This window comes from Peromyscus leucopus, chromosome 11 (assembly GCF_004664715.2).
Source record: "Peromyscus leucopus breed LL Stock chromosome 11, UCI_PerLeu_2.1, whole genome shotgun sequence".
NCBI lineage: Eukaryota > Metazoa > Chordata > Mammalia > Rodentia > Cricetidae > Peromyscus > Peromyscus leucopus.
Window position 1 is genome coordinate 56,226,125 of NC_051072.1, and position 17,940 is coordinate 56,244,064.

General features: G+C 37.0%; 1 protein-coding gene across 2 annotated transcripts in view; it reads left to right on the forward strand.

Moving 5' to 3' along the window:
* The window catches only part of Homer1 (homer scaffold protein 1), a 113,346-nt gene that overhangs the window by 50,879 nt on the left and 44,527 nt on the right, over positions 1 to 17,940 (forward strand). For both annotated transcript variants that reach the window (XM_028892802.2, XM_028892803.2), the window contains exons 3-5: positions 93 to 224; positions 2,721 to 2,813; positions 10,397 to 10,536. In XM_028892802.2, coding sequence (XP_028748635.1) covers positions 93 to 224; positions 2,721 to 2,813; positions 10,397 to 10,536 — 365 coding nt within the window. The remainder of the gene's footprint in view (positions 1 to 92; positions 225 to 2,720; positions 2,814 to 10,396; positions 10,537 to 17,940) is intronic.

A 17,940-nucleotide genomic window follows, 5' to 3' on the forward strand; every position in this document is an offset into this window, starting at 1 on the left:
TACAAATGATCCTGTTTTTATGTAGCTGCAATGATCTTGTATTTAAATGCCTATTGCTTATTTTTGGCTGGCTACTTTTCTTTATTTTTTAGGCAATAATAAATAGCACCATCACTCCAAACATGACATTTACTAAAACATCTCAAAAGTTTGGCCAGTGGGCTGATAGCCGGGCAAACACTGTTTACGGATTGGGATTCTCTTCTGAGCATCATCTTTCAAAAGTAAGTTATTTCAGTAATCTCTGAGAAAATCTTCATCTCTAATTTATGTGTCCTAAATATATAATAGCAAACAGAGAATACAAAATACTGAAGAAATTTGTTTAATTTCAGTTGTGAACTATAGAACTATAATGACTTTAAAATAAGAATATTAATATAATATTAAATGTTATAAATAAATATAAACATATTAAAATAAAAATATCTTTGGATTCTTCATAATTTTGCATAAAGATTTATTATACACATCCAGAATAGTCACCACTGGTTAAGAGGGCTTATTATAGTGAATTATATGTGTATCAGTAAGGAAAAGGTGGAACTACCTCTCCAGAAGGGATTTTGCTAAAAAAAAAATAATTGGAGATGGTCTTCAAGATAAGCATAAACTCTTCCAATAGTGAAAGTTACAGTTAGCAGGAATGTCGATTTCAGTTGGATTTTGTTATTGTTGTTTGTTTCCTAATATGACCGCAGTCATGTAAGTTATTGTTTGTTGAGAAAACTCTGATTTGCTTGGATGTAGAATCTCTGAACTGTCTGCAGTACAGAGTGAGATCCAGTTGGCACCAAGAATTTCTCAAGTAATGCTGATCAAATGAATTACGATGGCCAGAAAGACTTACAAAGTGCAGAGCTTCACCAGCTAAATACTAGAAATAAAGCCGTTGTCCTGCCAATGAAGAAAGCCACCCATGCTTCCTTCCATCAGGGGCCCCTTGAGTGCTCGTGGGAATCACACAGAAAGACTGGATATGAGAGTGGAAAGGTGCACAGGACACTAAGGTGGTTAGGATGAAGAGCACTCACCTGGCTCTCCAGAGTCTGTGCCCACAAGACAAAGATTTGTGCTAAAACTTCTGTGATAACTCTTCTGTGTAAAGGGTTTACCTTTAACAGAATTTTAGTGCTTACACGAGATTTGATATCAACAGAATCTGAAAATTAAGTTGTTCAAATGCAAGGTAACACTCTTGTAGGTAGATTCAGTTCATAGATACATTAAACCTTAAGCTTATTTACTGTAGAAATTGTTCAGATCCTTTAAAGTGAGTTATTTTAAATGTCTTACACCTTTGTGAATATTTATTGACTTGATTTATAGTTAGTTTAGTAGTTGAAATAATCTATTTGTTTTTCTTGTGTTTTAGTTGTAAACATTCCTTTTCATGTATGTTTTCAATATAAATTAAAGTTTAAAGCTCAAAGTTTGAAGCTATTTTAACTATTGCCTTTGTGATTATAACCCATTCTTTATAAGACACAGTGTGAGTGTGGCCTAATAGGACTGCTCTTAGCAAGTCTTACTTTCTAAATATATTTTTGAACTGTGGTATAGGTGTGAGTTTTAGATCAGAGTTTCTCAGTATAGCAGTTCAGATGAATTTCTCTTCCAGAAATGATCTCCTTGAAAAGTTAGATGCTTATTCTAACACATTAGCCATTACTCAGACACTTTATAGAACTTTCTTTGGGTTGTCTGCTAAAGGAGAGAAATTATACTTTTTACTACATGAATTTCATGATTTTTCACAACAAAGAGCTAAAATTGTAAGTTTATTTCTGAAACAAACTTTCATGAAATATCTTTTAAGCTTCATTAATTTTGACAATAAATTAAATCTTTCATTACGTTTTTTCAAGCTACTGAGTGGCTAGCAAACAGAGTAAAGGAGTAGTCAGTTAAAACCTGTCAGTCCATACAGTCTCAGCTTACAGCCTCTTACTTGTTTGTTTTGGGAGAGGGTGTCTGGGAATGGCTTTATGTTATAAGAATTTTTTTTCCTCTTCAAGTTAAAATATACTTACTATATCTGAATATAGTGATAAAATAGCTTCCATATCCCAAACAAATAGGTACTGTGTCTGACAGTGGTGTTTCTAAGAATTAGTATTTCATGAATAATTTTTTCATCTGAATGACCTTTTATGTTATTCTTTTCTTTTTTAACTTTATGTTATTGCTTTCTGTTACTGAATTGGCTATTTAGAAATCTTTGCTAATGAGTTTTTTAGTTGTTAGTGATAATATAATGATATGTAATGTGTCTGTATGACTTACATAATATGGGCATTTATATTTTATTATTAGTTAAGCATTTTCTTAGTATTTTGATGTACAAATAGATACATAAATGGTTGCATTTTCTTAGCAATTAAAAAAAAAGTATAGTATACGCCTGTCTGCTGACTTTACCACTCATGTGAGTCTTAGTAAATTGTTTCTTAATAACCAGAGAAGAATACAGATAAGCCAGCTTATCAAATTCTAACCTCTTGATATGGTGATATTTTGAATAAGATTTATCGCAGCGCTTATGTTCAGTGTCTGGGGTTTAGGCTCTTTTTTCCTCATTTTCATAATACAAGCTGTGCTTGTTAGGAGGCCGCGCTGCTTGTGTAAGAGTCAGTTCAGAAAATGAAGGAAAACCAAGGAGGCGCAGGCCCAGTGGCATACTGCTCGTTGGCTAATGCATATAGTCTCTGTGTGTTCAGTTTGCAGAAAAGTTTCAGGAATTTAAAGAAGCTGCTCGACTCGCAAAGGAGAAGTCGCAAGAGAAGATGGAACTAACCAGTACACCTTCACAGGTGGGTATGCTGGACCTGCTCTCATGTGTGAGCCCTGCTCACTTCAGACCATCGTATCCTTATGCCAGAGTAAAATTTGGAAGAATAATGGCAAAATTAATTACCAGAGTAGATAGAGAAGTGCACTCTTAATTAGTCTCTGCTGACCGAGAAATACATCAGTGTTTACAAGAATAGTTTTAAAAATCAATATTAACTCAGATAACCTTTATCTTCTGGTCTTAGTTGAAGTTTTTATTGTACTGAAAAGACACCATGACCACAGCAACTCTTCAAAAGTAAAACATTTCATTGAAGAGTTCACTTTCAGTTTCCGAGGTTCAGTCCATGGCAGAGTGCAGGCAGACATGATGCAGGAGCTGAGAGTGCTGCATCTTACAGACAACAGGAAGTGGACTGACAGTCACACTGAGGGAAGCCTGAGCCAAAGACGCCTCAGAGCCTGCCCCCACGGTGACACACTTCTCCAACAAGGCCACAGCTCCTAATAGTGCCACCGGGTCCAATTTCTTTCAAACCACCACAATACCTAACAGCAGAAGAGCAAAAGTACAAAATGATCGACCTGTGTTTTTGTCAATGTTCTTTTACACCTGCAGTGGTAAGACAGAAAGGAGAGTCTCAGAAAAACAAACAGAAATGTGCTCGCTCGTGGTCTAGAAGCTAGGTGTGACACACCCTGCAGATCTACGTGGGAAAGCCAGAGGGAGTAGATAAGAGACAGAAAGAGCCAAGGAAATCTGTGCCGCACTTCGCTTAGGATTTCATGGGAAAAGTGGAGAAACAATAAAAATAGTTTAGGATTGGCTAGTTTGAGCAATTTCATTGGCTCTCAGTTTCTACTGGCTTTAATCTGGCTCTGGAGTGATTAAGACAATGGAATAGGTTTCTTCAGTACTAGGCCAGATAAGAAAATGTTTTGTGTGGTACCAGCATGGCTAGTTTGACATCACTAGGCTCCTAGTTTCTCTAAGTATTGACTAGTTCTAAAGGAGAGAAGTAGTTTACCTAGTCAAACATTACAAAATATTGGATGATTCTGAGAGTAGAGTTGCTTATGTACAATCTTGACAACCTGAGTGCTCTCCCTAGAACTCACAAGGTGGACAAGGTGGCAAGAGAGAACCAGCATCCATGTCCTCTACCCACATGCCTGCTGTAGCATGTGGATCCCCCCAACATCCATGTCCTCTACCCACATGCCTGCTGTAGCTTGTGGATCCCCCAACATCCATGTCCTCTACCCACATGCCTGCCATAGTTTGTGCATCCCCCCAACATCCATGTCTTCTGTACCCCACATGTCTGCTATAGTTTATATATGCCCCCACAATAATAATAATAATTTTAAAAAAATCAAACATTACAAAATATAAAGCATTATAAAATTTAAGGCATGTGGTTCTTCCCGGTCTTAGAAATCTACTTATATCTAACTATTTGGTAAGCCTCACTAAGTATAAAGAACTCATTTATATTTTAATTAGGAGAGTTCTACTAAATGTCTTTGCTCACAGACAACGTTTATTGTGGATTGAAACCAAAGTCCATTCTTCCATACTTGCAGCAACCTGGGATAATTTGAGTGATCTTTGTGAAACTGCATTGAATCTCTTTTTCAAATGCTTTGCTGCTCCAGTGATTCCTTTAGTCATAAAAGCCAGTATGTATTGGGAGTTCTGATTCTTTAGGTGAATGATTTTCTTGTTACCAAAAGATGCAACACAAAGCACATTCAGTAAGTAAATACACAAAATATCAATAAAGTTGTAGTGGATGATACATGCCATTGTCTTTAGTTACTGTTTCTCCAGTTATAACTTAGTATTGTGTTTAATTGATTGTAAACTGTTACAAGTTATAAGCTAATTTCTTATCTCTGGTGGAAGGAAAGTCTTTAAGCTTTTGCTTTGGTCAAATGAATATAGAAAAGATGTTCATATTTGAAAAAATGCCATGATATAAAAAGAATGAATAATATCGTAATTTGATCAGTGCTTGAAAAACAGGCCTTAATTTGTCCTTTCAAATATTTCAAGTCTGTTAACTTACTGTGTAGGAGCCAGAGAGAAAAGAAGAAAAAACATTTTCTCCTTCCTCCTCTTCCCTACATTTGTGACAACTTAATGTTTCTCTTTTGTTTGAATGGGAATATTTAAATTGAATAACTGGTGATAATAGATAATCAACATCCTTCTTTTTTTTTTTTTTTTTTTTTTTTTTTTTTTGGTTTTTTCGAAACAGGGTTTCTCTGTGTAGCTTTGCGCCTTTCCTGGAACTCACTTGGTAGCCCAGGCTGGCCTCGAACTCACAGAGATCCTCCTGGCTCTGCCTCCCAAGTGCTGGGATTAAAGGCGTGCGCCACCACCGCCCGGCCAACATCCTTCTTTTTACTTGAGGAGGTACACTACTTCAGTTAAGATTTGAAGTGTGGGATGGGGATATAGCTCAGTGATAGAGTCAGCCTGCACACCAGACTCTAGGTTGGATGCCCAGCACTACAAACAAATGAGATGGGGCACACGATGGCTCAGCATATAAAATCACTTGCTGTGCAAGCCTGTAACCTAAAACTGATCCCCAGAGCCACATGCTGGAAGGAGAGACCCAGCTCTTGACCCTAACGCCTCCTGCTGTAACACTCATGTGCCCCTTCTCTTCCTTATCCCCTCCCTCTGTTTCTCTGTCCCCCTCTCCTCTGAACCTCCCTTCCCCTCTACCTCAACAAATACACAACAAACAATAACTTAAAGTAAAACACAAAACCATGAGCATTTTCAAGCCAGACAAACTTAAATTTTTTTCTGTGACTAGAGAAGTTGTTTAACTCGAGTGTTTATACATCTTAGCATAAGTATTATATCACTTTATTGAGAGAGGTGAGTGTGGTAAGGGTAATGGCAACTCATGGTTAGTGAGCAATGTGTGCTCTAGAGCTGGGCTTGAATTTTGGCACTAACCTTTATTAGCTTTATGAATTAGGTGAATAACTGGGAGGTGGAAGTTGGACATAAAAAATGGGAATAAGACCAACATATTCTCAGGGTTATTGTGAGACTTCAATAAGGATTAGAAAATGCTTATATATAGTAAATCCTTAGGAAATATAGGCACCTGTTGTTGTTGAGTGAGTGTGGTTATAATGGTGAGAATAATAATTATAAAGTCTTTAAATAGTGCGTGGCACATAATACTTGTTAGGAAAACATAGATGCCATATGGCTTTGGGTTTCTATTGCTTTGGTAAAACCATGACCAACAGCAACTTGAGGAGGAGAGGGTTCATTTGGTTTACATATGCCAGGTCACAGTCTGTTGAGGGAAGCCAAGGCAGGAACTCAGACAGGGAAGAACCCGGAGGCAGGAGCTGAAGCAGAGGCCATGGAGGAACTCTGCTTATTGGCCTGCTCCTCATGACCTGCTCAACTTGCTTTCTTTTTTTTTTTTTTTTTTTTTTTTTTTTTTTTTTTTTTTTTTTCGAGACAGGGTTTCTCTGCGTAGCTTTGCGCCTTTCCTGGAGCTCACTTGGTAGCCCAGGCTGGCCTCGAACTCACAGAGATCCGCCTGGCTCTGCCTCCCGAGTGCTAGGATTAAAGGCGTGCGCCACCACTGCCCGGCTCAACTTGCTTTCTTTATTCATGTATTTTTATGTAAGTTGCATGTACACCTACATGACAGAAGAGGGATCAGATCACATTATAGATGGTTATGAGCCACCATGTGGTTGCTGGGAATTGAACTCAGGACCTCTGGAAGAGCAGCCAGTGCTCTTAACCACTGAGCCATCTCTCCAGCCCCCTCAACTTGCTTTCTTACATAACACAGGACCACCTGCTTAGAGTTGGCACTGCCCACATTGGGTTGGACCCTCCCACATCAATTATTCATCAAGAAAATGCCTCACAGGCTTGTCTTCAGGCCAGTCTGATAGAGGTAATTCCTTAATTGAGATCCCCTCTTCTCAGATGACTAGTTTGTGTTAAGTTGGCAAAAAACAACCAGCACAACATGCGTCAGAATTCTTTTGGAAACTTATTAAAGCACACTATAGTTTCTTATTTAATAAGTCTAAGATGGAGCCCAGATATTTGTATTTCTGCTTTCTTTTCAGGAGATACTGATGTGATTGGTCTTACGTAAGGAATGCTATAGACAAGTCATTCCATTTCCTTCAAACCATGAAATAAAAGGAGTCTTGCATTTAGACAGGAGTTACTCTTGAACTAAGGCAGTGCATACTCCTGGCCGAGTATGGAGAGTGTTAAAGTTAGCATGAGCCTGTCAATGTAGCACTGTAACTGTTAGTCAAGTCTGTCTAGACTATAAGCCGTCTAGGTGAAGTCGAGAGCAGTAGGAAGGGAGTGGAACAGATTGGGACTGTAGGCTACAGGCTCTTTTTGTCTCTTGGAATCAAAACCAATAGTTGGTCTATTAATCAAAAAAGAGAGCTAAGGATTGAACAGGTCTGTCATCCCAAGTACTCTGGAGGTTGAGACAGGAGGATTGTAAAGTATGCCTGGGCTACATGCTGAATTTAGAGCCATTCCAGCAACTTAAATAAATAAGATCCTGTCTTATCATAACAGTAAGTAAAAAACAGGGTTGAGCTATAGCTCAGTGATATAGTGTCTGCTTAATGTGCAGGAGGCCATAGATTCAATCTCCATTATTGGGGGCGGGGGAGTGGGATGTGAGGAAAACGTTTTAAAGGATTCTTACTTAAAATTTTTATGTTTACATTCAATAATTTTAATTCTCCAATATTTTAATCTAAAACCTTTGAATATGTTGTTGACTTGAATCCTACCTTTCTTTTCTATGTTTTGATTCTAACAGACTGACTATACTAACAGTTAGTTATTGTGGGAGATCTCTGCAGGTTGTAAAGCAGGCAGGGAAAGAGCCTGCCGAGGGAAGACCGAAACTCGGTCCACCCTGATGTAGGTAACCGGTGCGGGGCCGAGATGTCTTGGAGTCTGATATATTCAGATATAGCTTGTATATTTTTGCCAAATTTAAGCACAGTGCAATTTTGGATAAAGTTTCCAGATAACAACTCATCCCCTTGAGTTCAGCCAAGCTCAAGATATGTTTACCATGGAGCTCTTTACAAAGTACATGTATGGCTTCTTCCCTGAAATGGGTTCTCTTTGACTCAGAAACAGTGCTCCAAGATAAGGAAGGGTCTAGGGCGAGTGACTGAGTAAGCACAGTGTCTGTGGGTGTCACGGCTGGCCTGGCCTTAAGATGACACAGAAGTCATTTAGGCTCTTGTAAAGTATAGATGACATCTCTCTCACAAGGAAAAGTTTTAAGGCCTAGAAGCAATGCTCAAGATTTAGGGGGAAAGGGTCTGGGATTAACAAACATAATGTTCTGAGTGAGATGGGCAGAGACTGGCTCAGCAGGTAGCAAAGGATTTCCAGGTTGTAAACTACATTTCCCCCCAACATTCTGGGAGAACAGCCAAATAGCTTCTCCCTTTGGAGAGCGCAGGGGAGATCAGGTGTGTGTTTAATTTTCCTGGCTTCTCCAGTGCTTATCTGTGTACACAGGACCTTTTTGCCCTCTACACATTTTCTTGAGTTTTGAGGTTGGTTTTTTGCTTTGCTTTGTTTTTGTTTTTATGGGTGTGTTTATTTGGGCTTTGCAATTCAAAGGGATATATGTTCACTGCGTCAGAGAAGGTGAGGCTGCTGGTCACATTGCGTCTGAAGTCAGGAGGCAGAGGGAGATGAATTCAAGGTTGTTAAATAGAGCTAAAGCTTGGCACTTGCAAAGATATCAGAATATTCTATTTTTTATATCTTTTCTCTGATATCTGGTACGATAGTATGTAAAAATACATAGTGAATTATGTGTGCTTAATTCACCTGTGAATTTTATTTTACTTTATAGCCATTTACTTTTCAGACATTTTAGAGCATTTAATTTGATTTTAATTAAAATAACTACTCTAGTTTTAGCCTTTTAAATTATTAATTTACATAATATTTAATCCAGTTATTAATTATGTAAATACAGTTGGCATAAACAATCTTGAAGGTAAATACAACTGGCTCCTGTTAGGCGTTTAATGCAGTTACCGGGTACAAAGTATATAAACAGAGTGAAGATTGACCCGTTCAATCAGTTACAATATTACTTAGGGGTTGGAAAGATGGCTCAGCAGTAAGAATACTTGTTTTTACAAAGGACCAGAGTTCAGTTTCCAGCACCTATATCAGGGAGCTTACAACCCCAAGTAACTTCAGCTCCAGGGGATCCAATGCTCTGCACTCTTCTGGCCTCTGTGGGTACGTGCATACACTCACACAAACACATACCTACATATGAACTAGAGAATAAATCTTTAAAAAAAATAGATGGGTTTTTCAGACTCAGATATTCTTTTTCCTTTTCTTTCCTTTCTATTCCTCTTTTTCCCCAGGATTGATTGATTGATTGATTTTTATTTTTATTTTTTTTTTTTGCGGGGGCTGGAGGGCAGGATTGTTTCTAAATGCTTACTGCTTTGCTAATCCTAAATATTGATATAAAATTGTAAAATGCTTTTAACATAATGAAAAGTTTGTTAGTCTGCTAGACTTTATATTTAGAACTCTGTGAAAACCCTCCATGAGAAGTCTGAGTTTCAGCAGTCAGCGAAGCAGTGTCTTAAAGGAAAGGTGACCTCTGTCAGACAGGAGCAGAGGAAACCCATGGCCTTGCTTATATGCCGGGCAGAACTGTGCCCTGTGTAAGGACTGTTACAGTTGCCAGAAGCTGGGGTTCCAGAGATGGTGGCCCGAATGGTGACAGTGTGGGGAATAATTGACACCAGAGGATGATGGGTGCTTGCCTGGAACCTCAACTCCATCTTCTGTGTGTATGACAATCACCAAATTTCTCCCCAGATTTTCCTCTCAGACTTCTGCACAGAAGAGAGAGGTATTGACAGTTTTTATTGAAGTATGAAAGAACGAGGTGGAATGAGTCTTTCGTGAATGTTTGTTAAATAATAAAGGGCCTGTTTTAGTTTAGCTAAAAAGGATGAAACTAAAGAAATTTCGTTTCAGGCATTATTTGAATTAGTACAGAGTCTGGTGAGGAAGGATGGAGCTACCAATGCCTCCCACATTGCCTTACTCCAGAGGTGGTGATGTTTTGTTTTTCTGAGACAGTGTCTCACTGGGATGCTCAGGATGGCCTCAAGTATACTATCCTCCTGCCTCATCCTCTTGAGTGCTGGGATTGTAGACAAACACCATCCTGCCCAGCTGCCAATTTTTCATTCTAGAGTAATTTTATGAATACCATTAATTTCACTTGATTACTTTTATTAACCCAAATATTTTCACGTTTTTTAAAATTACATTTCTAAATTGTTATCTTTATAATTTTAAATTATATTGTATTTTAGTTAATTTTCTTATGAGTTGCTTTCATGAAAAAATAATTATCTTTTTTTAATCTAATTCAAATTTTAGTTGCTATCTGATTTCATCACAAGGACTTCATTTAGATGACATTGTGTGCTTGAACAAAAGTGTAACACTTTAAAGCAATCTCTTACTCTCCTTTCTCTCTTCTTTTGTTTATAGGAGTCCGCAGGAGGAGACCTTCAGTCTCCTTTAACCCCAGAAAGCATAAATGGCACGGATGATGAACGGACACCGGATGTGACACAGAACTCGGAGCCAAGGACTGAGCCAGCTCAGAATGCGCTGCCGTTCTCACATAGGTACCCGTTCAACTCAGCAATCATGATTCAGTAGGATGTGCAAATATCAGAATGCGCTGCCGTTCTCACATAGGTACCCGTTCAACTCTCAGCAATCATGATTCAGTAGGATGTGCAAATATGGAGGCTTATTTGGTTCAGAAACTCTTGAGTGGAAAGCCCAGGTCAGACTTCTTTAATTAATTTGTTGTTTTTGGTTGCTCAAATTGACTGAATGAATATTTTCATTATCTGTGTGGAAAAAGGGATAGTGAGTTAATTATACAAGAAACTTTTTCAATGGAACAAAACATAAATCCCCTTTTGGGGGTTTGTTTGTTTCAAGACAGGGTTTCTCTGTGTAACAGCCCTGGCTGTCCTGGAACTTGTTCTGTAGACCAGACTGGCCTTGAACTCACAAAGATCCGCCTGCCTCTGCCTCCTGAGTGCTGGGAAAATCTCTTCTATTTTTTGAAGACCCCTTTTGTTACCTAGTTTTCTGTTTTCATGTGTGTAACATAAGAATTATACATTGTAACTAGAAGTAATCGGATTCCCACTTTAAAGTGAAGCTTTTCTGTAGTCCTAGAGGTGTCGTACCAGCGTTCACAGATGACAGTAGATACCAGGCTGGAGCCTGTGAAAAGTAATGGCAGACTGTTTTGTGTACCAACAGAAGAAAAGCTTAAATTGCTTCTGAATTTTTAAAAGAATTCTGTAGTCTAAAAGATACAGTGTGTTCTAAATGTATTATAAGCTAGTTGCATTAATTATTGGCCACACTGTGTTATTATTAGACTGTAAAGAGGAATGTGAAATGGTACTATTGAAATTATTTTTTTTTTAACAAAGCCTGTCTGTAATCTGCCTTAACATTAATTTTTACTCTTATCTGAATAGTAGTTTATGTAAAATTAAGAAAATAGTTTTATTTTACTGCACATTGTTTTGGAGGGACCAAGTTTTAGAAAATTAAATTTTTTGACAGATTAAAAGTTGCAAAGTGAAAGCTGGGCAGTGGTGGCGCACGCCTTTAGTCCCAGCACTCAGGAGGCAGAGGCAGGCGGATCTCTGAGTTCAAGGCCAGCCTGGGCAACAGAGTGAGTTCCAGGACAGGCTTCAAAGCTACACAGAGAAACCCTGTCTGGGGGAAGGGGGGGAGTTCAAAGTGACATATTTTAAACTGTCCTAAGTGAATTTTAATTTTCATTTAACTGTATCAAGTAATAGGTGCATAGGATTAAACATATTAGACAAGCACTGAGTAATTTTATCAGGCTGAGGAGGAAGGAAATCAGGCGTGATTTTTAAGACTAAATGGGATATTTTGAATGTAAGGATGCTCTAATACCAACTCTACATATGATAGTAAAACATTTTGAAGTAAGTTGTTCATGATTTGGGTTACTGTAGTGCAAGTGCTTTTGTTCTCTAGCTGTACAGAGAGCTGAACTCAGGAAACCCTCATTCCCTCAATCTGACTACCACACATTCATGTGGATTTAGTGACCAGTCTTTTAACAAGACTGCAATTCTTTGATAGCATTACAAAAATTACATTATTTAATTATAAAGAATGATATTGTAGGATAGGATTCTAAAATATTTTAACTGCATTAAGGAAAGGAAAAACTTCCTTTCTATCAAGTAATATTTAACCTTTCCATTTAAAAGACTGAACTGCACTGATTGTAATTATAAAATTAATTTAACACCTAAATTGAGCCATCTGTACTGAATACTGTGGCATTTGGAAATAAGAATTTTTAAATTTAACATTTGTAAAAGCTCCTTCTAGTTTATACATTTAAAATTTTCTAAATGTTTATTGTTTTCATAATCCTTAATATTGATGTTACTTTCCTAGAATTGGTCCCCATCTGCTGACTCTTTTCCTGTGTTCTTGAGTGTCTGTTAGGAACCACTTTTACCTTGAAGATACTTCTGTGACCCATGACTTGTCATGGAGGATTTGACAGTGTTCTAAATGGAAAACTTAGGAGATCAGTTTAACCTTACAATTATGTTGAAGGCATTTTATAATCATACAGTTTTTCTTATTATTTTAAGAATTCCCAGCTATAGGATTTTATAAAAGTATTCCTTTTAATTCAATGATACATGATTCAGGATTCATCTACTTCCTTGATTGAAATAAAGATTATCATGGGAGGTAGATTATTTACAGTTACTGCAAGAATTCCTGATTGTCAAAACGATAGAAGACCTCAGAGATGGTATTATTCAAGATTTCCCAAACGATGGTAGTTTCAAATCAACTTAATAGGTTTTTCATGGCTTCTGAAAAAGAAGATAAGTAGCAGACATCAGTAAAGCTGACTGTAGTGTTTCAGTGTTACGCATACATATGTGCATGCTGACTTACAATGTGAAGCATCATAGTTTGAAAGCATATGCCTTTGGCTTATGAGAAAACTAAATCCTAAAATTTAGTTCATGTGTCCTAGGTCCAGTTGCTCATTAGTAATCACTTTGATTTGACAGCTCAGTTCTTCAGACCCTGCCCTAGTATGTATATAGGTATACATATCATAATGCATACATAATAATTTTTTAAAAATTTTATGTGTATGGGTGTTTTGCATGCAGGCATGCCCATGCCTGGTGCCCAAAGAAGCCAGAAAAGGGTGTCAGATCCCCTAGAACTAGAGTTACAGATGGTTGTGAGCTACTATGTGGGTGCTGGTATCTGAACCTTGAGCAACCTATAAGAGCAACAAGTGCTTTTAAGCACTGAGCCAACTTTTCAGCCTGTGTTGTATTATTTTAAAAGCAAATCCTAGATCCATAATTTCATCCACAAATAGTTTCTTAAAATTATCTTGAACTTTTAAGGAAATATAACTAAGCTGTGACAGTTTTATTTTCCCTAATTCAGTGGCATCATGCCTTACCTTGAATCATCTACTACTTTCTTTGAATTTTAAAAACTGTACTGCTGAATTAAAATGTAAGCATATGAGCTCTTATGTACTCTTTAGTCAAGTGCTATAGGACTGTTTTGTGTCCCTTTCATAAACTATGCAAAAATAGTCTAATCGAATATGTTTTGAAGAGTGAACACTCTTTGGTCTACTTTAAATGCTTTCAAAAGCTTAGGAGATGGAAAACGTGAGGGTGAATGTTTACTAATTTCTTTGAGGATATGTTATTACATCTTTTCTAAATTGCTTTTTTCTTTATAATTATTTTTAACTTACATGATAATATCCTTTTGGGATTGAACAAAAACTCATTGACAAACTGAAGTGACTTTTGAGGGTGTAATTTGAGACCGTAGTCTTAAACTAGCTGGTAACTAAAATGCATTTAGATCCTAATAGACGAACTTGTGTGGACGCGTGTACAAAAGTTTCCCTCTCTCCTTCAAGGCAATGGTTTGCTTCCTGGTGTCATTTGTTTGGAATTCTAGAATGTGTTCTCTCTTACAATAAGTGTTTCGATTTTTTAAATAAGATTTAAGACAACCTAAATTCTCTCAGAAGTAGTAAGTTTTATATTATTGTAGTGCTGTTGGAATGTGATACTGAAATATACTACTGAAAATTAAAATTTTTTATTTTGTTAATTATAACTTTGATTCTCAGAGATGCAGTATTATATTGGTAAATAACTGCTATAATGTTTTTGAGAGTTCAGAACTTATATCAGCAGTTTGTGAAGCTATTTTTGTACTGACAATTTTTGATAAGTTTGGCTACTGTAATGGAAAATAGGCTCTTTGAAGCACTGATTATATTTGGAGTCTTCTAACGTTTGGATAATACATTCTTATGGTGCTGCTGGACTTTATGCATTTTGAGGGTACTGCATGTATCTTCTGTTCTGTCAGAGATTTCCCTGCCACTTCTTGTGTGTTTGCAACAACTCATTAAAAGGTGTATGCAGAAATACTTTCTAGTATATTGCTTTTTGCTATAAAACAGTATAATAGTAAAAACCTGGGTTGATCCACTCCATTTATATCTATTATCTAAGTTTCAGAAAGGGGCTAGAATTGAAATTATATCTGGAGATTTTTCTGCAATTTCTGTATTTTAGGTAACATTTTAACCAGTTTTTAAAAAATTATTTATATTTAAGTGAGCTAAAGTATACCAGAATGTACTTTTTATAAATTAGATACAGTTTGTACTTATTTGCCAATGTTACAACAGAAAAGAGTGACTAGTGTTATGAAACCTAAGCACTGCCTGGCACGCTGGCATACGCCTTCAGCCCTCGAGAGACAGGGGCAAGTAGAGCTCCATGAGTTCCAGGCCAGCCAGGACCTTGATAAGTTTGGGACCATAGTGGGACCTTGTCTCAAAAGGGTCTAACTTACCATGTGTTGTGTACATCTAAGCATACATCTCCTTCCTTTTTAAGGAGTAAACAGAACTTAGAAGGTTGTAGTTAGGAGCTAAAGTAAAAGTAATAGCTGTAGGTAATTTTTGTTTAGATAAATCTATAAAGCTGGAATTTAACTTAATAAGAATTGATTTTTATTACTGATAAAATTATAGGCAAAATTTTTACATTGTACAGTTCCCTTAACTGCTATAGTTGTGACTTTGCATTGTCAAACCTCAAAAATTATACTAGATTTTTCAGAATTAATATGAAAGCTAAGAAAAGTTACGATCATAACTCAGCAATTTAGGGATACAGAATTTACTTTACCATAATTGTGAAAGGGTGGCATTTTATAACAAGTGCCATCTTGCTAATTTGCTGCTTAAATACTGATCTGCATTCTCTGTAAACTGAGAAGCAATTTATGTCTTTTAAAATAAAATGAACAAAGAATATAGTTTATCGACCAAGATTGTTAAGTAGTTTTCTGAATAGATATACATGATTTTCTGTCTTAAATTTTTGCAAAACTACTTTGCATTTTTTTCTGAAGTCATCCAAGATTTTGTGGAAATGTTAAAAATTGCTAAAGCCTTTTGTGAGGCATTATCACTCAGTATAGGTTATTTATAAGAAGAAATGATTCTGTGAGACCCAGACATTTCTAAGCTACTTCCAGTATGGGTTAGTCCCTTGTCTTCCCTTTCCAGCTGTTCCTGTTAATGAAGGAGGGTATGAAGTCATTCATCTCCAGTGGCTGTCAGCTTCTTTCTACAGCTGTCTAGCTGGAATTAGCTATGTGGTACCTGGCCATGGATGAGATTGGTGTAGACTATGATCTCTTCCCTTGGAGGACTTTTAAAAACCATTGTGTGGATCCCATTGGAGAGAGGTTTATGATTTAGACAGATCTGCTCTGGTACATAAGGAAAATGCTTTTATTTCTAATTGATTTTACTTTTAAAGAGTATTAAGGGTTGAGACCAAAATATAACAAATGTAGAGAGAGGCAGACAAGCCACATACATAGTGAAATTTGTGGTATGGATGATCGTAAAGAGTGATGAGGTTAAATGGAGTGTGTAAATTACTGAAGTTGTTAGAAGTGAAGCCAGAGCGGTGTTATCTAGTGACAGCTGACTTCTTCCAGACCTTTGAAACTAACCTGTAAAGTCAGGCAAATGCTTGTTTCAGACACTAGACTCACACTTCACATGAAAGTAAAATGACTGCCTTGCTGTGAAGTCTGGAAGTGTGGATATGAAAACTATTGAAACAACTATACACTGTGTTCGTTTATGTCAGTTTGCCATTAACAATTTAGCTTGTTGACCAATATGTTAATTTTTATGACTTTTACTAAATTGAAGTTTAAAAATAGTAAGACTTTGGAGATAGAAGAAACTTTGACCATTATGTAGTTCAGAAATCACTTCATGGGCTGGAGAGATGGCTCAGTGGTTAAGAGCACTGACTCTTCCAGAGGTCCTGAGTTCAATTCCCAGCAACCACATGGTGGCTCACAACCATTTACAGTGGGATCTGATACCCTCTTCTGTCATGAAGATGTACAGGAGAACAGAACACTCACATGTAAATAAATAAATAAATAAATCTTTAAAAGAAAGAAAGAAATCACTTCATTTTACAAAAGTAGAAAGAGAACCAGAGTGTTCTTAACCTTATCTGCTAAATGGCTGGATTGCATCAGAGAGCTCTCCAGAAATTTGGGTCATTAGAGGCTCACCTGGCCAAGGGAGTTCTCTCTGTATAAACTATAAGAGAGTGTCACTTTTCAAACACTCACCCTCCTGATTTTTATTATTGTTAAACTTACATGTTAGCCTCTGCATGTTTAACTCCCTATTCAGGAATTCTCTTCTTCCAATCTAGGCCTCATTGACTTGAAAATGTCTAGCTATCTCTCATATATTTCTACTTATTTTAGATAAACAATAAATAATGAATAGTTTATTTTTTAACAAATAAATTTTCTGTTTCTGCTGTTAACTGAGATAATAGAACAAGGTACATCAAAGTGATTCAAGTTGTTCATTAACATAAATAAACATATATTTAGTAGAACTAGCAAAGTTACATATTTGAAGAATAATCATCTTGATATCATAATTCTAACAAAAGGCTGTTAATATTCCCCTTACTATTTGTTTGTTTTTTTGTTTATTCATGTATTTTGGTTTTTTGAGACAGGGTTTCTCTGTCCTGGAACTCACTCCATAGACCAGGCTGGCCTCAGACTCAAGAGATCCGCTTGCCTCTGCCTCCCAAGTGCTGGGATTAAAGGCATGTGCCAACATTGCCGGGCTCCCTTGACTATTTTTAATGGCAGCTTTTTAGAGAAATAATTCACATGCTAAACAATACTTAATATACTATTTACTATTCACATATTAAAATGTACAATTCAGTAGTTTTAATATATTCACATAATTCTACAACCTTAACTATTAATGAATTTTCACCATGCCTGCCCCTTGTCCAAGATAAAAACAAACCTGTACCCATCAGGAATTTCCTCCTTTGCCTACATATACATATTCTCCTTCATCTCCAACACTAAACAATCGTGAATCTATTCTGCTTGTGTGGGCTTCTCTATTCTGTACATTCCATGTATAAGAACTCATATAGTATGCACTGGGTCCTACGTTCATTCAGTGATAATGCTTTAGAGGAATCGCCAGACTGTTGTGGCAAGCAGCTGCACCAATTTGCACTTCTTTCACTAGAGTATACGGGTTGTTTTTTTTACATAGCACCAGAACTTTTAATTGTTGGTCTCCCTCAACCCTCCTGCAGCTGGCTTTGAACCCAGAGCCCCAAGTGTGTTAGGTCAGCGTTCTGCACTGAGCAGCATCCTTTTCCCTCATCTTGATTGTGAGCACCATCCTCCTGGATGAATCTGTATTTGATTGTGATTTTAGTTTCCCTAATGGCATCTTTTGATATGCCTATAGACCACTTGTATATCTTCAGAGAGCTGCTACTCAGATCCTTTACCCAGTTTCAGTTGAGATTTGTCTCTTTATTTTTGATTTGTGGGAGTCC